This window comes from Falco naumanni, unplaced genomic scaffold (assembly GCF_017639655.2).
Source record: "Falco naumanni isolate bFalNau1 unplaced genomic scaffold, bFalNau1.pat scaffold_82_arrow_pat_ctg1, whole genome shotgun sequence".
Classification (NCBI taxonomy): Eukaryota; Metazoa; Chordata; class Aves; order Falconiformes; family Falconidae; genus Falco; species Falco naumanni.
Genome location: NW_024427570.1, coordinates 71833 through 97356, shown reverse-complemented (window position 1 = coordinate 97356; position 25524 = coordinate 71833). Strand labels below are relative to the sequence as shown.

The following is a 25524-nucleotide window of genomic DNA, read 5'->3' as shown; positions in this document are numbered from 1 at the left end:
GAGGCGGTTGGCTGAGAGACTTGCCGAGGTCCCTTGTGACCTGATTTATGCTGTGATCCTGTGTGCAGTTGCTGTCTTAACATGGATGAAAAGCTTGGAGCGTAGTATAGAATGCCCTGGTTACGCCTGTTTTGCCTGTTGAATACCCTTTTTGGTGCAGCGTAGAGAACTGCTGGGGATTCTTCTACCTGAGGATAAGCTTGCTTTAGATCTTGGTTATGCTTTTTGATGTTTTTACCTTTTCAGGATAACCTGTAAGTGGGTAGAGCACCAGCTAGTATAGTATATAAACCAGTAAAATCTCTCTCAACAGTGTGTGCTTGGTGTGTGCAGTATGAGTACTTCAGCAGTTCATTTATTTACTGTCTTGCTAAAGCCACCAGTATTTTGTTAACTGTTTATTAACGTAGCATATTCATGCTATGCTGGGTTTTTTTAGTTTAGAGGTAGTTCTTAAACTTTTAGGTATAAAAGTTCAAAGGAGATATAACTCTAGTCTTTTTTGTTTTGTCAATTCAGTGTGACTTGAAAAAGCAGTTGTTTGGAAATGCATGCATTCATTCATGCTGTCTTACGTTAAGTTGAATCCCCAAAGTTTCGTTCTGTTATGACATGTAGAGTTGTCCAGGTTAAATGTTTGTATGTGCTGGTTGATTTTTAGCATGCCAAATCCTAATTTCAAACATGTCAATTAATGTTTGAACAGCAATAGACGACTTTGTCGCAAGGGAGACTCAATCAGGTAAAGACTTTAAACATACCCAGCACATACCTGAGGAATGATTGGCGAGACACAGTACTCATTTTGCTTTACTTTTTAAGAAGCTTGGAGAAAGAGGGGAGCGATGTCAGTTGGCATACTTCTGAGGAAGAACTCGATTTTACTCCCAAGGTATGGTGTATTTACAGTAAATGTCCTATAAAAATAAGTGATCTGAAGGCAAGTTTTCTGGGGGATTGAAAGAAACTACAGTTCTAGCCAATATTGTTTTCTCCTTAGAAGCAGTCTCTGACCTGCCAGCCTTTCTTTTGCTGTGAGTTTTTCCTAAAAGACCTGTAGCTGTGGCCGAGCACGCAGTAGAGTTGTGGTTTGAGGCAAAAGAGCCATAGGCGACGAGATAAACCACCACAGTTTTGTTTGTTCTTGGTCATTTGAGTCAGATTTTCAGTTTATAAGTTACTAATATAACCTGTTCTGTTCTTCCCCAAACACTGTTAATGTTTCCTGTAAATTTCGTGATAGAATCCTAACTGATAAAGGGCACTTTTTAATGAAGAGGTACTGAAAGCCTTCATCACTTAGTTCTCCTTTCCTCCTCATCAGGTTACTCAAGAGTGCTCAGCGGATGAGTTACTCAAATGGGTCATCTTTTTTTCTTCTATTGAGGTGGCATTCTGTGCTTGCATGTAATCTCACACTGCATGTTTTCCCTCCTGTTTTTTGAATGCTTAGGCAGTATTCTTTTTGTCAGCTACAAGCTCTCAGGCCTGCTTTTTTTGCTAGTGTTCTGAAGAACTATTAACTTCTGCAGTGATGTCTGGAGCGTCTGTTCTGTTGCTCTGGGATTCTGCAGCGATGAGGAACCGGTGTTCTAGTTCAACCTACTCTGTAATACTGGAGGCGCAAGCATGTTTAGTTTTAACATGATTTCATTTTTCTTGCACTGATTTAAATATAAATTATGCATTTTTTGGGCATGTTTTTGAAATGTAAGGATATTCTGGTAAGTGTACTTGCAGGGGACTAATCAATGCATTAAACCTAGGGGTTCTTAACAGTTACTTCCCTTGTGCACACTTGCAAGTAAGCATCCAGAAGCTGCGATCTTAAATATAACTGAATTTTAGGGAAGTACTACAAATATTAAACCCAGATTTTTAAAACTGCTATGCCCTGTAACCATAGTTGTGGAAACAATTTTCAGAAGGGTGCCTGCATGGTGTTTTGGGGGTGAAATCCTCACTGAATTGCGTGTGTGAGGAGTGTTTTTGTAGTTAGAAGTATAGGATGGAGCCAACACCTGACCACTATCAAAAGGACAGCCTGATTACATTTAGTGTTCAAGGTTTGATGTGACCAAAGGATTTGTTGTTGTCGTTAGTGTTCTAAAAGAAAATAATCATTTATTTACAGAAGCTGCAGAAGCCAAACTTGACATTGTTAATGAATGCTTCCCAGCAGTTCAGGAAAAACAGTAAGCTATTTGGAACAGATTGCATAGTATACTAATGTTTAAAAAACTACTTAGCAAATCTACTTTTATATAATTCTTTTCCTATAGTAAATGAGAAAAGTAGCATTTTGAAAACACAGCGCTTAGGCATTTCAGAAAACATAAGTCATGTTGTTAAAATGAAGGTATTAATCCCCTCCTAAGCCTTTGTCCCTGGCCAAGTCCTTCCTCCATCCTGCCCATCCTTGACTTGGTTCCTTTTCCAGACGTTCCCAGATTACTCCATTAATCTGGTAACATGCCTGTTGCCATTTCCATAACTCCTTTTGTTGTTTTGACATAACTGCCATGTCTCCAAAGACGGTGAATAATGAAGTATCTTGCAAGTCGGTACCAAAGCAAACTGTCTTTCAAAATCTAAATAATTTGCAAGATAAACAAGAAAGTTGGAACAAGAAAAGCATGATTGGGGTGAAGTTTCACAGAAATGATGACTCCCTTTTTGCAGAATCTAAGATGACAAACTGGAAAAAAGAGACACCTCAGCTTCTCTCAGATAGTTGTGGTCTTAAGGAGAAAAAGTCAAGCTTCAGTAATGGCTTTGAAAGTGATAATAGTTCTTTGTCAGCAGGAAAAAACCCAAGGCTTGAAAGTCAAAGACCAAACTCTGTCTTTCTGGAACATGTGGATGATGAAGATACAGAAGAAGAGCAATGTGAAGTAGATAACAAAGTCTGTGAAGCCCTGAAACAAGAAAGTGAACACTTGTGCTTGAATAGGCATGAAGAAAACGTAAGAGCAGCATTTCACTCGGGCACCAAAGTAAGTTATATAAGGATGATTCAATCACAAAGGTATTTTCTAAGGGTGATAAAGGTAAGAACCAAAAGGTAAACTGGATTTCTGTTAATATTTCACGTATATCCATCTTTTGATCATCCTTTTTTTATATTAGAAAATGCCTTTACTCCTAGCCAAAGCAGTTTCTTAGGTATAAGAATAATATTGGGCAGTATTTTCAATATTATTTTATTGGTTGCAGTGGTTTTGCAGGAAAACAAATAGGCAGTATAGTTTTTCTGAAATAAATTCAGTTTTTCTCAGTTGTATGTACAGTTTTTATCTGTCAAGATTTATTGCCATTTAGTAAAATACCTGGTGTGATGGCTGAAATAGAGGAACCAAAAAGTTTGAGTAAGATTGAGAGCAGGAAGTTAGTGATTTTCCTGGAGCAAAGTAGAGGAAGAAGAGCGTGTTCCAAAACAATGTAACTGAAATGAAAGCTAGAGTTAGGCTGACATGAAGAATTGCTTCTCCGGAGCTTTGCAGAACCAGGGCTGAGACTTAGGGCTAATGTCATTGCTGTCTCCTCAGAGATTCCCATGGAAAAACTGAAGGCCTTGTAAAACAAAGCTCAACAAAGTTTCCCTGTTGTCTTACACAGGAAAAGCATTTTTAAAGTTGTCGATGGATGGCTAAGAAGGTGCTTGTTTCTGCTATTTCCAGCTGTTTGGTCAATCTCTTCTAGGAAAAATCACCTGAACGGGAAGAAGAGGAGAAGGAGCAGGAAAAGGAAAACACTGGTGAAGAGCTACAAACTGCAGTTGTTGAGGGTGTGAAAAACTCTATTTGTAATGATAGCCATCAAATCCACAGTGCTTCCAAAGACGACACTGGTGAGAGAAGTGAGTTAGTGAATACTGATCCCAGTTCTTCCTCTGTAAATATTAATGCACAGAAAATGAACTGAAATGGTGATTGACTTCTGAAACAGTAGGTTTTTCCCTTGCCTGTGAACCCTAGTGGGCATCGGCAAGGAGGAAAGTAGCTTTTGTTCCTTTTCATTCATTCCTGAAGAACAAATTGTGGCCTTGGATTCCAAACGATGCTACATGGAGCAGGTGTCATTCTTGGTTTTGTTGCTGTGTTCTCCCTGAAGCGATCAGAACAAAACGCACAGTTGAAAAAGAGGAGGATTAGAGAGTCTTGGGTGTGACAGTAGTATTCCCCTTTCTGGCCCGTACTGTCAGACTGAAAAGTTGTGATTGCTCTTGGCTGAAGCCTGGGAAAGATTTGAGTCAATCTGAGAGAAAGCTGTTCTGTTCCAGTGCCTCACCTTGTCCAGTTTTAAAACGTAGAAGTGAGCTTTTATCGATGTCTGCCTTAGGCATGCACTTACGGTGTGGGTGCGCGCTATAGCAATGAAGTGCTTAGTATTTGTTAATTAACACCAGCTGTGCTGTGCACAGGGGAGGTGTCACAGCTCCCCTGCATCCACATCTAAGTCTTATCTTCTAAGCAAAATTGTGGTGTCCATGTTACATGATGGGAGTGATGGCGCATATCAAATTGTATGGTAGGAAGCTGCCTGCATTTTTCTGTTTGTGACCTGAGTGAACATTGGTGAAGCGACAGAAGAAGTCTGGTAAGCGTACCTTCGTGGAAGGAGAGTAGGAGCAGCCCCGTCTGTCTGACCGACTGACCACCCGCTGCTGTATGTGGGTGGAGAGGCTTCTAGGAGTAGCACTTAGACAATGAAAGTTTGTAATAGGAGTCACCTACAGGAGAAAATGCCAAGAGTGAGGTTGGCCCTGTGACTCATAAATAGTGAACCCTTTTATAGTTTTATGATTTTATCTATGTTCTTCCTGTCTTGCTCGCTTTTCTTGTGCGAAGAATGTTGTGTCCCTCTCCAGCAGCGAAGCTTTGTGTATTGAAAGGCTATTAGGTAGAAGCCATAGGATTATGGAGCAGGAAAGGAGATTAAGTGATTGAGGTGAAAAGAATCCATCTCTGTTTTTAGATGCCACACTTGACCTGCTGGGACTTGTTTCTTTCTGAATACTTGTTCCTTCAAAATGTTCAGTGTGCCTTCCACACAAACAATACAATGAGTTGCTGCTTCTCAGTTGTGTCTGGAACTATCTGGAGTCCAGTTCTCAGATGTAACAGAGATTCAAGGTAGGCACCCCATAATGGGGAGCCCAGACTGAGTGAGTGACTGCTTCCGAGGAGTTTGTGACCTGTCCAGTATTACGTAGAAATTCTGAGAGAGGAAAGGATGGAATCCAGTTTTCAACAGTAAAAACATCCGGATCATGGGTTATTTCTCCACATTTCACAAGCCTGTCTTTCATTCAGTGGCCCGTCCATGTCTTCTGGAACAGATGGGGCAGCAGTCTGACTGAAATACTCTGTCTAGATCCATGTCTAGAGACACATTTGTGTCATGCAAGGAATAAAGCTGGGGTCTTCAAGATTTCAAGCCTGTGACTTTGTTGTTCATGATTTTCTGTGCACAACACATAGGGAAACTGAAATTGCTGGAGGAATACTGTGTGGCGCAGTGTGTGTCAGAGATACAGAGGTGTATATCTACGTATGAGAGAGAGATGCTGTGCATGTTTAAGAAACAGGAATGGCCTCTTTGTGACCATATGTAGTGATTTTCAGCAAATTTCCCTTATACATTAAAAAGTAGAATGCCTTGGAAGAAAGGAATTCACCCAGATGCATCTTAAATCTGTATTACGATAATTTTCTCTCGGAGTGCACAAATTTGAGGGGACTTATTTTATGTTAAGATTTTTGTCACAAGTAGGATGATTCAAGATGCACGCTAGGTGTAAATAAGTAGTATGAAGTCATGCTGGTTATAAAAATGTGTGGTTTTTCACTGCAGGTGAGAACTCGGGATCTACCTTTCATATGTCATCATCAGCTGAAAAAGACGACGTGAAGGATGCCATTGAATATTATGGGGTGCAGGTATGTAAGCCCAAATATTTTGGATTACAGTCTGATTCAGTAAGTTGTATTATACACTAAGGTAAAGAAAACTTACCAGTCAGTGAATAATGCTGAAGAGAGAGTCCTGTAGGTGAAGGCTGCGTTACAGTCTGAAGGAGAGTTGGATACAGTCGTCTTACGGTGGGGTAAAATCCCTGTCACTATGTCGGATGCTTGCTGTTACACTGATTTGTTTTCAGTTGGTTTGCTTACATTTTGAGGGGTGTTTTTCCTCTTGTGCACTGCTGAGAAACAGTGCGGGCAAATGCGGGGGTTTTTGCCTGTGCAAAATGCACATCTGCGGAGAGCGCTAGATGCACAGACTGTACGTCGGTATTTTTCCTGTGCTCTGTGTGTGTGATACATCTTTCTTTTCTCTTTTGAAAGTGCGAGAGTGAAAGAAAGGAAGTGAAGAAGCTGGTAGAGTTGAAACGCCCAGTTGAACTACGTCTGGCCCAAGAAATGAAAAGAAACCTCGATCTGCAGAAAGACTGTAAGAGGTACGGCTTTTTAGCGTGGTGAAGAGGTATCCCTGCGTAGAAGTCATGTTTTATTGAACTGTAATGTAAAAAATAGGTGTACCTAACTGTGAGCAGATGCCAGCCTCGTGTTAGTTCTTGCAAGGTACTTCTGTACACCAGCCCCTAGTTTTCAATAGCTGCCAAAACAACTGCAGATGCAGGTTGCCCTGCAGTTCTCCTGGGAAAAAGGGAGTCTTTCATTCCTCTTTTCAGGTGAAATCTGGACTCTCCAAGCGTATGTGGCACAGGAATACTGTTTTTTCCTGGTAATTCCTGGTGTGTCAAGCATGTTAAAGATGAAGCAAGCCGTGTCTGTGCTGTTTACATGAGAGTATGTGAAAAAGTCCAGTTTTGTTCCTTTGCTTCATTGTTTTTGTGACTAATTTGCTGTGCAGGTTGAAGAGGCTGCTGAGCAGAGCTACGAAGAAACTAAGGGTGTATGAGGCGAGAGGGGGACTGTTCCAGCTGAATTTGCAGGGAGAAATGAAGAACAGGTATTCTGAAATGGTCAATGAAGCTGACAGATTAAGAGCAAAGGTGAGCTTTGCTTTGTTTGGGTTATTTTGGTGGTGGTAGTTTTTCTTTTGGAACCTCTGTTCTTTCTTCGTACTACTTTTCATGTTGTTGACTTTGACTTTTGTTTTCTTGGCTGTATTTCTGAAATTATTTGGCTGGTTTTTGATGTTCCTTCTATGGTCACAGTAGTAGGCGCCTGTAATACTGATGTAGCTCTTAGGGGTAAAGATGGAAGTGTTACGTACACAGCAGTATCTGCGAGGGCACATCAGGGGTAGGCTGTCCTGCAGAGGAAGGGCAAAGCAAGAGCCACAGCAAGGCTGGCAGGGTCTGTGACCACACGGGCCAGGGATCAGCCCCACAGGCCCTCACCAAGAAGAGCAGAAGAGTTCTGGGGACAGTAAGCAGAGTCCTCCAAGAGTGCAGATCACCAGGCCGGTCCATAGGGATGGGCAGGTCTGCAGTCCTACTGGGACGTCACGTCCATGGGTGAGGGCCAGGGCTGAGAGCAGTGAAGGCCCAGCACAGGCCTGGCTGCAGCTTGAGGCCGTGGCAGCATCGTCGGGCTCCGACGGATGCATTCCCTCTCGGAAGAGAGGGGAGTAACGCCACCGTCACTCGGAACAACTCTGTGCAGTTGGCCTTGCCCAAGGTCACCCCCTGAAGCCTGTCTCGGGCACGAGTTGAGCAGGAGGCAGGTGGGGGTTTGCTTTTCGGAACGGTGCCTTTGCTTCCCAGGGCACAATGCAGTGTGAGGTGATGCGGAAAAAACCCTGTAACTTGTTGCTTACTAGTAGCTGACTCAGTCCGTCTTTCCCTTGTCATGGAGACCCAGAAGGAGAGTTCCCAGAAGTGCTTCTGAGGTTGCTCTGGGTGATAGATTCTAGTTTTTAATTTTGCATCCTTTCTGTCTAATAATAAACAAACAGTTCCTGTTGTGCCCATAACACTATATCCACAGGACCCATCAGCACTCTCTTAGCTTCCAAGCCTGAAACTGAATTTCAGCCCAGCCAGCTACCAAAGTCCCTACCAACTAAAACTGGGTAATCACGGGGGGGGTTAATACCATTCTGAAACATTTGACATTGCACAGGAACTGTAGAGTCTCCTGGTCTTGGCTGGGGAATGAGCTGTAAAAAACCCAAGTTTTTGTGGCTGAGCATGCGTGCACTTGGAAAAGGACTAGAGAAGAAATACTTCCTCCTGGAAAAAGCAGAGATGGATTGTGTTTACTCTGTATTGCCACCTTGTATATAAATTCCTGCCTTTCTTCTAATGTCTGGAAGAAAACAAATACACCCAATTAAAACATGCGTTTTGCTCTCCCCCATTAAATGGTCAGACTGATTACAGAGGTGCTCTTGAAATGGCTGCTGCTCATAGCCATTTCCCAAAACTCATAGAATTCAGGTTTTGCAACCTGAATTTACTTGGCTGTGTTTTCAACAAAAGTCTTTTTTCTGTCTTTTTAAAATTATTATTATTATTATTTATTATAGCTTTTCCTTCTAGAGATCACGTCTACAGTAACAGAACGCTGCTAATACACTGAGGATCAGCTAAGTAAAGTGACTGTACATCAGCCACTTTGGTCGGGAGAACACTGCCAGGGTGAACAGGCTTGATAAAGCTGTGAAGGCTCATTCCAGAAAGGAAAATGAAGGTTTTAGGAGCTGTACCATTATTAGCGATGAAGAAAAAGAAGGTATTTCAAAGGGCTGAATCTTCTCCCTAAAAAGTGGTACCAGATTCCTGTCCTGTTGTAATCAATATTTTCAGCGCTAATCACAGTGAAGTGTGTCCCTCTCTCTGATTTAGGATTTCTTTCCCATCTCTCCGTTTTTCACAAACTCATTGGCAAGAGACAGTTTCTAAGAGGAAGAAGTGTGCTGCCAAGGTGTTCCATGAGTCAAACCATCTAGGGTATACTGGACTGTGACATCACCCCAAAACCTTATGGTACTTACAATAAGGTTTCACCACGCTGAACTACCTAGCGGCATCACCGCAGCAGTACAAAAGTTGGGAACCATCCTCCTAATCTATACCAAAGGCACGACCTGTCTTTTGATTTCTGGACTATGTTTCCATACACTCAGTGGCCGCTTGTGTTCTTTTGTGGCAGTGCCAGCTCCGTCACATTTACTGGAAAGTAACTTTCTGACCCTGTCATGGCAAGGCAGGTAACTAGATGATGCCTACAGGTGTCCCCCCCCCCCCCGCCCCCCTCCCGCTATATTAACCCTTGCTGTTTGTTCCTTTGGCATCCATTTGCCCCGGGCTAACGATGGCACACAAGCAGGACTGCTCAACAAACTAGGAGGCGAATTGCTCGCAGAGCTGTTTTGGCCATAACTCCCTGTCGAGATGCCCTTGCCCTGAACGACAAGCGCTTTCCCAGTTTGAGCCATTTTCTTTTAAAACCAACTAGACCGAGCCCCCCAGCGTGCTCGCAGCGCGGGCCCCGCCGGGGCCAGCGGGGAGCTGCTGCTGCCCGGTACGCCGGCACCCCCCCGGGCTTCCCGACAGCGGCCCGAGTGCTCTGCGGGGGGCGCAGCGCCGCCGCCACCCGCCGGGCCTCTCGCTGCCCCCGGCCCCGCTCGGCAGCGCCGCGGCCGGGCACCGCGGGGCAGGAAGTGACGTCACTCGCGCTGGACACGCGCCGGAGCAGACCCCGCCCCCGCCAGCAGAGCCCGCCGGCCGTTTAACCGCCGCGCTCGCCGCTGAGGGAGGCGCTGTCCGCCGCTGCCGCGCTGAGGAGCAGCCTGTGCGCTCGGCTTCCCGCCCTCTGGTGGTTCGCTCCGTAGACAGCCGTACCGGGCCGCTGCCCGGGGCCCCGATCCCCCTGCCCCGGGGGCCCCCCGATCCCCCGTCCCTGCCCCGGGGGCCCCCCGATCCCCCGTCCCTGCCCCGGCCCACCGGCTGCCTCCCGCCGTCGCTTCCCTGAGGCGGGACCGTGCCCGCGCCCCTGCCGCGGGATGAAGAGGTTTTTCGGGTTCTGGAGAAAGAAGAAGGGGCGTCCGGCAGCGTCCGGCAGCTCCGCCAAGCCCTTCCCCGCCGGTGCCTACGAGCTCCGGCTGAAGGACCTGGGCAAGCTGCACCGTGCGGCCGCCCGTGGCGACCTGGGTCAGGTGCGGCAGAGACTGAAGAAATGCGGCATCGACGAGCGGGACACGGCGGAGCGGTAAGCGGCGGGGGGCAGCAGCGCCGGGCCGTGCTGGGGCGGGGTGTGGGGGGGTTGCGGGCAGCGCCGGGACCCGCAGGTGCAGCTCAAGGGCGCTGGGAGCGAACGGCAGCATCGCTGCGGGGAGCCTCAGCCTGGGCGGGGAGCCAGGCCTGTGCTGCCAGGAGCCCTTGGAGTCGGCCGAGCATCCCCCGTCTTGCCCCGGCCTCCTCCGTGCCCTCGTTCCCGGGGGTGTTGCCTTGCCTGGGGGCACAGGAGCGGCGGGGGGCCGGCAGCAGCCTGGCCAGGGCGGGTTGCAGAAGGAGCCTCACGGCCATTCTCCAGGCACGCTTGGAAGGCAGAGTGCAATTGCATTACCCCTCTGAGGCCTCAGCATGGGGGGTTAGTAGTTGAACTGAGCAAGCTGCGCTGCCTCAGCTGGGAGTAAAAGAGGGTAAGCATTTAGGAAAGGGTTATAGCACATATAGTAAATGTGCTGTGTATTGGTGCTGCGTGCACGGTTGCCCGATGTGCCTTTTGTGACTCTGATGTTGCAGCCAAAGCAACATCAGTCTGATTTTAGGTGGCAGTTACTTTGCTGTTTGCTCTGTGGCCTTGGTACAACTAATTAGTGCCTTGGATTGGAAAATCTGGGCAGTGCCATGCAGAGGAAGCTGCTGCTTCTGGCAGGTGTTAGGATGTGTGCTTTTGAGTCGAGCACAGCAAGTACTTGGCAGTTGTATCTTAAGGAGAAGCCCTGGGCTGCAGCATAGCTCCTCATGATCCACTGTAAGCCTAAGGGAATCAGCTGAAGGTTTTGGGTCTTGTATGTGTCGAGCTGTTAATGCCTTTTCTGAAAAGACTCTGAGTCAAAACATCCATGACATTCAGAGGGGATGCTGGTTTAATCAGAGTACTTCAGCATCCTGGGCTGTCTTTTCTGAAGACTGGACTTTTGCCAGCCAGCTAGCTTATTGCCCTGAAAACACCTGGAACTGTCTAGATTGTAGGAAAAGCAATGAAGAATGCAGTCAGTCAGCACGTGGGCTGTGTGCCTGAGTGTTGCCAGCCAGTATTAGTTTATGCAGCTGGAGCGTGGGTGATGCCGGCTAAGGTGGCTCGAGTGCACTTTCGTGCATACTTAAGCTGCCAGAGTCAAGGTGCTCGATGGCATTTATGGAAATAGTTCTGAAAGTCTCTCTCTTTTTCTTCTTACTGCCTTCCCATTCACTGTGGCTGATTCAGTCAGCAGTCAGTCACCAGCTCTTAGCAGACCCTGGTATGAAATTTCGCTAGTTTTTGCGTTTCAAGCTCATCTTGTCTAGAAAGCTTTGTTTCCTCTGGAAAAGTTTCCTTCTGTGTGCCAGGCTATTGTCAGTGTTATAACAGGACAAATAAAGTCACAAACGGTAAAAAAAACAAGCCAGGGCCGGGGGGGGGGGGGGAGGGGAGAAAAGGCAGCATACTATGATGAGCACTGTGGTGGTTTTGCCATGATAATGCCCAGTGGTGAAAAGCTGCCGAAAAGCGAGGCTGAGAGCAATTCGGTGGACAGAGCCTGCCTACTTGCTGCAGCCACTGCCCTCTGTACCAGCCATGGGGGTTGCAAGGCCACCTGTGCCCTCTTAGTGCTTGTGAGTGACCACCAGATGCAGTTGCGTTTCAGGGCTTCGTGTTGGAAGACTTGGTATCATTGGAAACAGAGGTGAAGAATAGGAAATAATGCAAAGTAACGGCAAAAATGTGTGCATTGGTTGTATGAATATCTCAGTTTTGCTGCTCAGGATTTCCAAAAGCAAAATCCTGCACCAGGAACATGGCAAGGATCACACCAACAGGTTCCTTCCATGAAGTGGGTCCTGTAGCCCATAAGACCTCCCGAAAGTGTGCTTGATACAGCATCAGTTAGGAGCAGGCAGCTTTCAGAGGTGGTCTAGCCAAACCTTCAGCCTCACTGCTGACTTTTGCCCGTCTCTGTCACAGAGTTGGAAGCACTGTAGGCACAATGCCAGCTAGTCATCATCCTGGGTCAGAGCTCATCGCTAAGGGAGATTTACCCTGTCAGCTGCCTGTCAGACTGAACTCCAGTGCTTTCATTGCTCGGCTTGTAGCTGCTGGGTTGTCGGCTCAAGGGCCATTCAAAGTGCGTACTGCCAACCTGCTGTTTCCCAGTGGGGTTGTTTCGTGGCTGCTCAGGCATCAGCAGTTCTCCTCTACTCTATAGGTGATCAGCGTAGCAGCAGCAGGAGCAGGAACAGAATCTGGGCAGTGTCCCCAGGGCTGGGTGGCGGAAGAACTTCGGTGTTACTGGAGGCCTCTTGCAGGGACAGGCAACCCTGAACACTGATGTTCTCTGCCAGCCTGTTCCCTGAAGGGGATCTTCTGTGGAGCACAGCAGGCCTTGCTCCGAGCAGAGCCATCTCCTGTTGACAGACTGAGAGGCTTGGTTGAGGAGGACAGCAACAAGTCCACAAGTTTTCTAAAGGCTTTTCTGTTTGCAGAGCTGATAGTGACTACTTCATGTCTGTCATGCTTCCTGGTGGTTGGTAGTAGCAGCTTTCACATGATTGTGGACTCCTTCATAACCAGTCCTGGTTAGCTTTCAGATAATCTCAGCCAGTCATTTCTTCAGAGATGAAGAATCCTGCATGTTTCCATGGAAATTTCTCAAAAAGTGGTGGTAGTTGCTCTTGAGCTACTCCTCTGTCAGTGCTCCAGTCTGTTCCCTGTCTGTAGCAAGACATTACAAGTGCTTTGAAGTTTTCTGTATTTCTCTCATCCTCATCTTTGTTGCAGTGGAGGAGGATGTCAGCTGCCCTGTAACAAGTATCTGCATTACAGATTACTGTGTTTCTGCATCACCTGCCACTGCATTTGTGTACCTCCCCCTTTCCATTCCCCCGTAGCCAGGGAGCTGTTGTGCTTCTGCCTCAGCAAGGTTGGTTGAGCTTTCCTAAATACAAGACGGACCTACCTACAGTGATGTGGTTCAGAGCCAGTGCTGGTGTTCCTCTCAGTTCTTGAGGAACTGTGGGATTATTACTGCATCACCTTCAAGGGAGGAAGGTCCCAGCTGTTTTCTAGCTTGTCTTCTGCTCTGTTGGGACAGGTGTCCTGCAGAGCAGCAGGTGCTTTGCCTTTGCACAGCGTGAAGCTTGTGCTGATTTGTGCCTCTGATTTAGGGGGAAACACATGCAAGGACTTTCTGGGCAATTTCTTTCAGTGCAAGTAGGCTGGTTAATTGACATCAGACCCAAGGTGTTCTGTGGTTTGAAGGAGTCCTTTTCTTTCTGGCAAGGCTTTAACTTGAAGAAAAGAGTTTCATTTTCTTATGCTGGTCATGTATTATGGAAACACAGTATTCCCTCCCTGGAGAGGACTTCCTCTGTAGTAGGCTTATTATGACTATTGTAGTTATACATAGCTGAAGGATCAGGTATTACTTTCCTGTACTCAGGATTACAGTGTTCTGTCTGGTTTGCTGCATGTTATGGGGGGCGCTTTGGTGCAAGTGAGTACTTGGTTTTGTTGCAGTAGTAAGCAAGCTAGAGAAAAAGCAGAAATTCTTGAAGTGCAGGGAAACGCTAATACTCTTTATATAAAGCCCATCTACATCTCTGATGCTTCTGGCACATGAATAATTATAGAACTTAGAGGGTTGCTTGCCATAGTTCTCAGATTCCCAAACTTTGGTCTTTTTTGCTGCACCACAGGTGTAGTCCTGCTGGAGGCAGTGACCAATGCCTGGGCCCAGGAATCTGTGCAGATTAAGTTCTAGAGTGAAGGAAATGGCAGCTTACTAAGCAGATGCTGCGGAGGGGTTTTGCTGGCCAGTCTCAGGTGTTTGGTGCGCAACTGCCGTTACTGGTAACGGAATGAGAAATCATTTCTTAAGCTTGCTTTGTGCAAAGTGAAACTTGTGGTCATATCAATTTATCAGAGCCTGAAATTATTTCTCTAGTTGTCTGTTTGTGCTAATTTAATATGTTTAATTTTTAGGACACCTCTGCATCTTGCTTCTGCGAATGGCCATGTGAATGTTGTTACATATCTCGTAGAAAACAAGTGTAAACTAAATCTTACTGACAGTGATAACAGATCGCCGCTGATGAAGGTATGTGGAATATGTTATGCTCTTTCAAGTGGGGCTTGTCAACTGTGCATTAAATGAGAGGTGGCTGGTAGGATTCTTTACACAGCTCTGCGTAGAAGCATGCATCTGGTAATCAGCGTGGAATAGGCATATGTTAGCTCAGCTTTGTAGGTGCTCTTATTTTCCAGCATTGGGAAGCTGGGGCAATTGTAACAGAGTGCTGGCAGTTCTTCCTTTTTTGTGTGTTGTTCCCAGGCAGTACAGTGCCAGCAAGAAGAATGTGTAGCTATTCTGCTAGAGCACGGTGCCAACCCACATCTGGCAGATGCTGACGGCAACACTGCCCTTCACCTTGCTGTCCGATCTCCTAATACAACTGTAGCGGGGCTGTTACTTGAGCATAATGCCAATATTGATGCTCGGAATAAGGTAAATTTTTGTATTTGTTGAAGAAGTTCTTTCAAAGAGTTGTACTAGTATTTCTCTTGTAGGGTTGTTTTTTTTACTTTTATTTTTAAATGTATTTATCTGCCCTTTCAGGAGGGAAACACTCCGCTTATTCTTGCTATCTCTGAACGTCATGAAGATATAGCAGAGTTTCTTCTGCAGAGAGGAGCTGATGTGCATGCTCGAGATCACTGTGAAAGGTGAGCGGTTTGTCAAAACTCTGCATGGGTTTCTTCAGTATTCTTTAGGTTGGATTAATCGGAGGCCTGAGAATGAGCTCTGAAAAAAAAAAAAAAACCCGGGGAGCCACATAGGAGCTATTTCTGTGTGACTTGTGAAAGAACATCTGCACTTGGCTGTTGTCATACCTCGGTGGGTGCTTTCCTCGTTGAGGATTACAAGAAGGCGTTGTCTGTGGTGGCCCTTCTGGCAGGAAACATGCTGTTAGCTCAGCAGCACTGCCTCAGTTTGTAAAAAACATCTCCTGCATAGTGGCATAGTTTGTACGTGAGTGTTGTCTATGTGGAAGCTTTGTCTGAAGATTGAAGGTTTGGTTGTTTTGACTCCCTCTTGAATTTTATGGTTGCTGTTAATATTTAATGAAAACTGCGTTTTCTTTTGCTCATTCAGTAATGAGGACAGTTTTTGAGAGCAAATAGGAATAAAAATAATTACAGTGTCTGTGTCAAATGATCTACTTCATAACATTTTTGGTGTTTCAGAACCCCACTTATGACTGCAGCATCTGGTGGACAGCTTAATTTAATAAAAGTTCTTCTTCGATATGGTGCTGATCTTTGCCATAAAGACACTAACGGATGGACAGCTGAGGATTATGCTGTTACTCATGGATATTCTAGGTAAATTTTTGACTTTATTGTTAGAATAGGTTGTCAGCTGTCAGTGTGGCTTTTGAATGTTTTCGGTGATAGCAGCACGGTTTAATGGTGTGTTGAAAGCTGTCCTGAAGCAGTGCTCAGTGATGTCTTCTGATACGTATCGTTCCCTGTGTCTAGTATTAATCTGGATGTTGAAGAAAATTTCCGCCCTGAATTGTCTGTAGATTTCAAGTTTTGACGCTAAGCTTGCACCTGCCCAATACAAACTCTAAAACATGTCTGTATCCTACAGTTACCCAGAGGTAGAACGTGGCAAACTGAAATGCATGTCAGTCCTCTCCTCAGACCAGCACCATTGTCCTTACTGACTTCCACTACAATGAGCAGGAACTACCAGCCTTTTGTTTCAGAGATCTAACATATCCCTTTTGTTAAAGTCTTAAGCAGTTTCACCCCTCTTATGGGTAGCTTTGTACCTGTGCATATCCCTTCTCTAAGGTGGTTATGTGTGCTTAACAGCTAGGCTGAAAATATTGTGCCGAGCTGGAGCTAATAGCTTCGTAGGTGTGGATATGCACCTCTAGAGTGAACATGACTGTAGTGAACATTGAAGTAGGTAGTAGTCGTGCAGTAAGTTCTGTGTGTATTACTCTCAGTGAATGCATACAAGTATATGAATTCATATGGCTATGAATACGTGTAGGGTGGATAAGTGGCTGTTAACTGTTCTATTAAACTGTATAAGCAAGTATGTGGTTGTTTTTACCAAATATGTTTCTTCTCTTTCCCTATATAGTCTTCGTAAACAACTGGTGGAATACGCATTCCGGGGAGACAGAGACGAAGGTGGTGCACAAGGCGACACAGTACCTGGCATTCCTCACCGGGCCAGAGCTGCTGGCTTGACGTTGGGTGCACCTGCTGTGGACAGAGGAGGTAGGATCTTTAATCACGCAGGAGCTCACGAGGAAAATCACTGTGGCCTTTTCTTTAGGGGGTTTGTGTTGTCAGCGCTCACTGTGTTCGCCGTTGACTTTAGTGGAGGCATCAGGTGGGGTAGCGCAAGAAGCTTTGTGAATATGCTGACTTGTTGCTGGTTGGAGGTGCTTCTTGTCGGGGTGAAGGCAGCTGCGGTTTGTGTGCTACGGGCCCACTTACCGGGCTGTTGCGTTCTGCCTGCCAGATTGCCCATCTGTATAGGTTTTCATACAGAGAGAGAAGGGGGACAGGGAAGGAACTAGGTGAGAGTGGTTTTGGGTTTTGGGTGTGTATTGTACCTGTAGATGGCCATTCAGATTGTGAAAATGAATTGCAAAAGGTTCATCCTGAGTAGTTGTTCATCTTCCTGTAGTTGGGAAGCAACAGATGAGTGAGCAGGACCGTACATGTCTTGTTGATTTCCACTGAGTTTGTGCAGTGGTGTTTTAATATTAATAGTTTCACCTGCACTAAGCTGCCTTTAGTGAGTTGTCTTATTTCTCAGCATCAGTTACGATTGTTTCTGTGTAGGTGCTGTAGAGACATACTTAGGAAAAATCGTCTTGGAAAAGTCACTTTGTTAGAAACAATAATGCAGCTTCTGTGTGTATTGTATCTTCACGGACATAGTTTGATTTCCAGTAAAAATAAATAACACTTTTCTTTTCCTTCCAGTAATTTTATGAAATAAACTTTAAAAAATCTACATTACCTTGTGATCCAGAAAAACAATTGAATTGCCTTGTTATCAAAAAATTAGCTCCTTCAGTGAGTTCATTTTAAATTAAAAAAACCAACTCCTTAATTTTTAAGATCCAGTCTATGCTTACGAGCTCATATAGCCCTAGAGGAATCTTAGAAAACTAATCTTTTAATATAGTACAAGACAGTTTGATCTTTACCTCTCAGGCCCTACAGTGGGAAGTTCTATCCTTTCTGGTTTTTTTAAGGGTGTTACATCAGAACTTTGTGGCAAATGGGCAGCAGACAGTGTTCAAACACAGTTTATTACTCCTTTTTTAAATATGTCATGAAATATGAGCAAAACATGGGATATTTTTCCGAATTCACTTTTCCCAGATAGGGGAGTTTAATTTAGAGCCAAACTTTGTTCCTTTGACTTAGGAATAGTTGCTTTGATCTAGTCAGAGATTTGTAAAGTTTCTTGATAGATTGAAGGAAGATGTAGAGGTTTTTGTTTTTGTTTTTTTTATTTTGTTTTTGGAAAGCGCATGGTACAGGTAGTTTAATCAAGAAAATGTTGCTTTTACCCAAACAGCACTCTGTGACTGCCTCCTGTGCACGTAGATAATTGCTGTGGTACCACATTGTGATGACTGACAGGCCTGGGTTATGTTAAAGTATGTGGCTTGAAGAATAATACTGTTGTATATTCATTTTGGAATCACACCCTCAGGGAAATATGGGTTCTTGAACCAAGTAATTTGCTCGGTTCCTTGAAAACAGTAATACTACTAGCATAAGTCAACAATGTTATGGGAAATCCTCACTTGAAGAGGCCTAGTAAGTGTGAAGAGCATATTTATGTGGGTTAAGGACTTGGGAGGAGAAAGAGTGTGCTGTGTTCTCAAACTGTTTATAGTAGGGCTTGTTTTTCTTGAGTAGTACGAATCTTTTTCTCCTTGTGCTCAGTCTCCTAGAAAATGACCCCGGCCTGTTGAGTGAGAGGGATTAGTAGCATGCAGGGAGCACTTGGTGGCATTGATTCTGCAGTCTCTTGCTTGCACCCACAAAGCACAGGTCCTGCATCCTGAGTCCCTTTGATAGGCTGCAGTGGAAGCTTTGAAGCCCCTGTTAGAGGAGAAGCTGAACTGATCGTGAGACAGCGCAGGAATACCCACTTTGAATTCTTTGTTTTAATCTTGCTCTTCATTCCTGTTTTTCTGGGATCTTCAATGTAGTCCTTATTCCTTTTGCACTTGTTGAACATTCTTCAAAATACTCGCTTCTAGTGAGCAAGTCGGTATATTTAAGAAGTTGGCTCATGCTTATTTGAGTGTTTACTTTTTGTCAGAACATGAACCTTTTTGTTGATTACAGACAGACTTGCAAAAACCTCCAAATGAATGGCTTCCACCTCTAGCATATCGAATGACAGACTTTTCAGATTTGAAGCTGGAATTTCTTTGGCAAAAAGTAATTATGCATTTTTTCTAAAAGCGAGGGTTCAGATTTCTAGTATGTCTTCAGTGGCAGCTTTTTTTTTAGCTGCCACGCTGCGTATTGGTGTATTGTTCCTTCAGCGTTTCCCTGAGTCCCTACAGAAACCGTTGGTTTTTCATCATAGAGCTCTTGGAAAAGAAACAAGTGCTTCAGTGTGTTTCACATTGCTTCTTCATTTCTCAATTTTCGTAAAAAGTGATACAGGAGATATAAATCAATCTTGAGGTCCTTTTTTTAACTCTTACATGTGTATTTTTGATAGGAGTCCTCTTGCCACATCCATTCCATGTATTTGTGGTAACATCAATGTAAGCGGGACTCCCTGTTGCTCTGAGGCAAATGTTATGGCCTTGTCACACAGACATTTGGTGTTGGGTAGCTGCAATAACAGAACCACACCATTCATTGATATGTAAAATTTTATTTTTTATATCAATGAATGGTGTGGGTCTGTTATTGCAGCTACCCAACAAAGTAGGATGAGTAGAGCAGGCGGATGGTGATTTATATTCTAAAGCTTCTGTTCCACAACACATAGACACGCGTACACACACAAGCACACATGCATGACACTCACACCAGTCAGTGCACCCGTTCTGGTCCAGTTGTGGCCTGCCCTATAGCCCTGGGGGAACAGGGTATTCACTCTGACTGCTTGTCATGCCTGCGTTCTGGCTGGTGGCGTAGCTTCTCTATGTGAACAGTTCAGCATGGTCAAATCAATATATGCAGGGATTTTACCTTCAGACTGAGGTAGGAGGGGGCTGTGTTTGCATCAGGCACCATCTGACACAACTGGCTAGCGTATCTCCAAAGTTTGTTGGCACCTACAGATTTTTGGGATGCTTAGACGGAGGGATTTTGAGTGTGCCGTACGTATAAAACACTCTACAAATATGAAGGAATTGCATTGGCAGTCAGTGCTGGGCAAGGACTAGTCAAGCTGAGAGAAATTCAAAGTTGGCAGTACAGTAAACTGCCAAGAATCTGTTTCAGTGTTTCAAAATATTGGAATATAGGTATTTTACAATGGAGCAAGTAAATTAAGTTACACTGTTTGACACTGTCCCTTAAGAGTAGAGTTCTGTAGGTTGTGATAGGTTTGGCTTCTACTTCTTGTAACTGTAGAGTAGGCTGATGGTCACAGTACATTCTCCCATTGCTACAGCTTTGTTAATGTACTGGTTAGGTTTTCCATATTTCTGGGAATTCACATTTATTCTGGTGTCCTTGTTTGGTCTGTCCTTGACACGCCTTTCCCTAAATGGATATCGGAATGCCACAATCTCCTAGCCAGACATCAAGAACAGGAAAACCAAAGAAAGGTATTCTATACAGTAGCATTTCAACTGTGAAACATGTTGTGTGATGTACAAATACTAACACACCTGTGATGTTTATTATCTTGGAGGTCTCTATTCTGATGGTTTTATAAATCAGGTTTGAGAGCAGGCTTTGGGCGCTTTTTGTTTGCGTGTTTTGCACGGGTCCTTTATTACTGAATTGAGTGATTGCTTTGTGTCATTAGTGATAATAAATAATATTTAAAAAAAAAATAATGCTCTTCTGTTACTCCACAATGAAAATGGACTTCAATTAAAGTAGAAACAAGTGATCCCTAGATACTACTTTTCTAGATCCCATTTCTACAGTAGGGCATCAAGATCTGTCTGAAAACTATCTCATAAACTTTCTCTCTTGCTTTTTAAAGGAGAATGGGAACTGGTTTTGATCATTGCTTAAAGTTACTATCCATGGAAAGCAAAAGTTCAGATAACTTACTCAACACGATATGCCCTTTGTTTTCTTTTCCTTTTAATGATTTTGTCTAAGACCTCGATTTGGCTGTCATCATACAACTTTATGGAAGGCCACCAATCTCCTATTTATAAGCAACTTCATTTTGTGATGAGAGTTAATGAGAACTAATTATCGAGGACTTGAGGAATGCTGAAATGGATACGATGTGGAGGCTCTATTTGTTTTTTTCCTTTCTGTCCTGGGAATTGAAGAGGCCTTTTATTTCATCTTAGTTGTTGGTAATTGAGAGGTTTTCGCACTCTTCAGGCTGGATTCCTAGAGTTCAGATTTCTTTAGTACATCAGTGGTGTGCTAGAGTGCGCTGTCGTTGAGTTTGCAACATGTGCATCTGGGCCACGCTGCCATTCAGAGGGACCTTGACAAGCTGGGTAAATGGACTGTCAGGCCTGTCTTAACAGAATTCAACAAGGGCAGATGCCAAGTCCTGCACATGGAAAGGAACAACCGTTTGCTACAGCACGTGCTGGAGCTGCCTGGCTGGAGAGCTGCTTTGCTGGGAATAGCCAGAGGGTCTTGGCAGACAGCGAGCTGAGAATGAGCCAGCAGGGTGCCCTGCCGGCTGAGAAGGTTAACGGTGTCCTGGGCTGTATGAAGAGCAGCATAGCCAGGGGACTGAGGGAGGGGATTGTACGCTGCTACCTGGCAGTCCCTGGGTTGTGTCCAGCTCCCTGGGTGCGGCGAATGAAGAGACGGGACGCAGCTTGATGCAAGCAAATGTCAATTTATTGTACAGAAGCACCAGTTTATAGACACTTTCAGAAGCTGCGCGTTTTAAACAGATTGGTTCTTGAAGCTAAGCCTTGCATACTAGGCAATCCCCGATTGGTGGTTAGCTGCCATCAATTAACTGCAAGGTGTTATCTTTCCTTGGCGCCATCCGTCTCCCACCCCCCTGTGCTCTGTAAACATGCCTCATCATGTTAATTGTTGTCTAGACAAGCTCGAGCAAATTCCTCTCAGCTAACTGATTGCCGCGCATGGTCCCAGTTTGCAGACCGCTCCTGCATCTCCCCCTTCCTATTGCACAAAAAGAACCTTTGAAACCGAACGAGTAAAAACAAGGTATAAGTAATAGAACAAATAAAAAAGCAACTGAGACATTATCAGTGTCAAAATAACCCACTGTCTCTGTTCCGTACAATTTTACAATTTCCCCTTTTTGTTTTTGAACAGCTGGTACCAGGTTTGCCATGTTCTGCAGGGCCCTTGCAAACATGACAGCAACCAAGGTAATAGGAAACAAACAATACTGCCAATTGATTGAATGAATGCCAAAAAAGGCTGACATTTTCTCAGATTTTGATAACATGTTGCTGCAATGGGGCGCCTAAAATCCACGCAGCGCATACCATCAGAATCCTCACAGCCATATCCTTGAACCAGCAACAAAAAGCAGTGGCAATTTTGACTCACATTCTTAACTGCCTACCAAACAACGTGATTTAACTCTTTAATGCTTTCCCTGCTGTTACTCCGGATAAGAGAAGAACCGCTGCGACACGTTCCCATCATAGCCTCCTACTACATATAGCATCTACAGAAAGACAATGATCGACATTCAAAGTGTAAACAATATCATCTTCTTTTGGATTAACATTATACATAGGTGGAAAGGCACACCAAACAAGAACTGGTTCAGTCAAAAAGTTCGAAACATAGCATGCCTTCTCTGAACATACCTCTGGGGTCATTCCCTTCATTCCCTCTCTTTTTTTATGCAAAGAGAAACACTTTTACCATAACAGAGAAGCCCCTATTTACATCTCTGAGCCCGGACACAAACCCACAAACCGCAGCTGTATGCTCCACCAGGCTCAGGGCAGGAATCATTCATGCAGTTACATAGCTATATATCTCTACAAGCATGCAGACACCTATTAAACACTAGATAACCATGTTTATCTTTCCTATTCTCCTTCACAACACCTAGCTGTTCTCTCATCTCTTGTTAGGTCAGCCATTCCCCATTTTCCTCTCCTGTATATCTCTTCAGACATTCTCTATCCTCCCCTTTTTTGCTTGTTAGTTGCAAGGAGGCAAAGGGTGTATGTAGCTGGGTGACCATGACCTGCTTTATGTTACAATCAACTAAACACTGGATACAGAAAAAAAAGCATGGGAGACCTAAGGCAAACGTCACTAAGGTGGTTAAAGATAATTATAATAAATCCTGTAATACTTTTGAGTCATGGCCCAAAGTTTCCCAGCCGTGAGAAGAGACCAAAGGCATCCCGCCCCTGGCTCTGTTGCAGATCTTTGTTTTAAGGCTTTTGAGTTTTGTATACTTTTGTAAATTAATTCACAGTGGTCACTCAGATTCATGTAACACATCCTATCAAAGTCTTCACACTTGTGTCCCTGTGCTAATAATAAAAATCAATAGCACCTCGGTTCTGTAGCAACATATGATGGGCAGAATCAACATCTGTTAATAAGCCAGAAAAAAAAATATTATTTGTAGTATTACTTTGTTTAGCAAGCCAGCAGCCTAATTTACTAAGCAAGTTAAGAGCGTGTACTATTCTTACAGAAGAGATTAGAGAAGCAAAAATCTGTTATGCTGCATTCCAGAACTCAGCCTGAGAATTACAGTCTGCTGTGAGTTCTGCGTTACAATCATTTGACACATGTTGGGGTTGCGATTGTGAAAGCTGCCCGTTTACAATTTTCATTGACATTATCACAGCTAGTTGTTTTAAAAGCATCCCTTGAGCTTCCTCTTGCTCGACTTGTTGCAAAATATTCTGAAGCCAATCGATCAAGTTAGTATTAAAGTTAGTGACTCTCTAGGACCCTGCAAGACTGTGGCAAGACTCCCGCATCCTGACTGCCTTAACAGCCATCTCATTCATTTGCAAACAGTTGTCCCTGGGATACCTTGCCTGAGTCACAGAATCGGCACAGTTAATTTTCTCCAGCCAACTGCTCATAGTTAACAGCAATTCCCCGATTAAGGTTTTCAATCAAGGCCACTACACATAGCTCACAAAAATCAAATAACCACATCATATACTGTATCAGTTAGTACCATACAAAGCAATGACTTCCAATCATGCAGTGTGAGCGTATAAGGCTCTGCCATCACTTCAAGAAGGGACACAGCAAATGTATTATGAATCCTCCCTTCCCGCACTGCTTTGCTTAACCCTTTAACAGCCTCGTATTGCACAGGCTGCCACTCTGCAGGTTGATTTGTCTGACAAAATACTGACCATGCCATAGCGACTCCCAAAACCCATCACTGAAGTGTTTCCCACTTGCATTCCTGCCACCAGTCCCTCAGATCCCTTTCACCCTCCCCAAAAATACAATCAATGCATCAGGAGAGACAAGGGGGTGGGGGAAAGGTCTACCTCCTTTTCCAGATCTATAGGACCTGGATCAAAAGGTTTATCAGTGTCAATAAAATCATTGTCCGAGTTGTCCTGTTCCCGTGCTTGGTCCTGTGTTGTGAGGGTCGCTGCAATCAGTGACAGAAGCTTTGGGGGCAGAGGAGGTGTGGACGGAATCGCCATCACTGACGGTGTCTTGAGAAGAGTCGTGCTGTCGGTGGAATTTACAGCTTCCTCTGGTTTAGCACCGTTAGTAGAATTAGTCCACACTTGGCAAAGAGTAGTCAGAATTTGCCACCAAGGTGCTAAATGCATTCCCGACACGGAGCTCCCCTCCGCGGCAGCATCATACAATTGGCTGCTGTATGTGCACACTTTCATTCTTTCAAAGTCTCTAAAGTTTCTTGGCTGCTCACCTGTCTCGATGAGTACAGGTGTTATCCTCGGGGTTTAGGTTGTCCGCCTGGTCCAGACAGCAAGTTCAGCCAAGCCGTCTCCTCCGGAACACAGCCCTCTTCCACGAGCTGTCTTTTTTATCGACCAGTTCCGTCCTTATTCTTCCAAGGCTTCGGAACACCACCATAGGGGTCACCATTTGAGGAAACTGAGGCACGGACTCCCTGATCTGACTAGAAGACCCTTCATGAGTCCATATACGTCTGTTTCTGGGGACGAACCCTGATTCCCCGTTACGGATTTCCCACAGCTCACCTCTCAACTCCGGAGGGATTTCTGGCCGGCTCCTGCTTCCTTTCAGCAGATCATTCAAAGTTCTGTGGGATTCGCTGCATGTCGCTCAGATAGGCGATTCGAGAGCCCTTCACGTCAGATCCTTAAACGCATCACGTCGGGGTCACCAATTTGCGGCGAATGAAGAGACGGGACGCAGCTTGATGCAAGCAAATGTCAATTTATTGTACAGAAGCACCAGTTTATAGACACTTTCAGAAGCTGCGCGTTTTAAACAGATTGGTTCTTGAAGCTAAGCCTTGCATACTAGGCAATCCCCGATTGGTGGTTAGCTGCCATCAATTAACAGCAAGGTGTTATCTTTCCTTGGCGCCATCCGTCTCCCACCCCCCCTGTGCTCTGTAAACATGCCTCATCATGTTAATTGTTGTCTAGACAAGCTCGAGCAAATTCCTCTCAGCTAACTGATTGCCGCGCATGGTCCCAGTTTGCAGACCGCTCCTGCACCTGGGTATAATTCTGAGGCCCCAGTGCAAGAGAGAGTGGTCTTTCATCCGTGAGCGAGTTCAGTGGAGGGCCATCAAACTTTGCCAGGAGCAGGACTACTTGCCTTTTGGGGAGAGACTGGGGGAACTGGGCTTGTTCAGTGTAGAGAGGAGATGACTTTGAAGGGGACCCAGTAGCAGCTTCCAGTACGTGTAAGGAGAAGACAGAGACAGGTGCCTCCCAGTGGTGCGTCACATGAAGCAAAGGTACAAGAGGCATAAATGGAAACAAGAGAATTTCTAATGGAATGTGGGCAGCTTCACCATGGTGAGAACAGTAAAACAGAGAGGTTGTGCAGTCTCCCTCCTTGAATGGTTCAAGATCAGAGTGGAAAAAGCCCTATGCAGCCTCATCTGGCCTCAGAGCTGAGTCTGCTTTGAGGAGGCGGTTGGCTGAGAGACTTGCCGAGGTCCCTTGTGACCTGATTT

At 44.9% G+C, this 25524-nt stretch overlaps 1 protein-coding gene and 1 long non-coding RNA gene across 3 annotated transcripts in view; both read left to right on the top strand.

Moving 5' to 3' along the window:
* The first annotated feature begins 727 nt into the window (after positions 1 to 727).
* Positions 728 to 2917, top strand: LOC121082371. 2 transcript variants are annotated; one of them, XR_005825997.1, is made up of 3 exons: positions 728 to 742; positions 826 to 892; positions 2806 to 2917. It is a non-coding gene; the product is annotated as an uncharacterized LOC121082371 (long non-coding RNA). The 2 variants fall into 2 exon arrangements; XR_005825998.1 differs by having other exon boundaries at positions 729 to 742; positions 823 to 892.
* Positions 2918 to 9625: 6708 nt separating this feature from the next.
* The window catches only part of LOC121082370 (ankyrin repeat domain-containing protein 26-like), a 64395-nt gene continuing 48496 nt past the window's right edge, over positions 9626 to 25524 (top strand). Inside the window, exons 1-6 of the mRNA XM_040581701.1 lie at positions 9626 to 10187; positions 14166 to 14280; positions 14515 to 14688; positions 14800 to 14906; positions 15429 to 15566; positions 16342 to 16481. Coding sequence (XP_040437635.1) covers positions 9982 to 10187; positions 14166 to 14280; positions 14515 to 14688; positions 14800 to 14906; positions 15429 to 15566; positions 16342 to 16481 — 880 coding nt within the window. The 5' untranslated portion in view covers positions 9626 to 9981. The remainder of the gene's footprint in view (positions 10188 to 14165; positions 14281 to 14514; positions 14689 to 14799; positions 14907 to 15428; positions 15567 to 16341; positions 16482 to 25524) is intronic.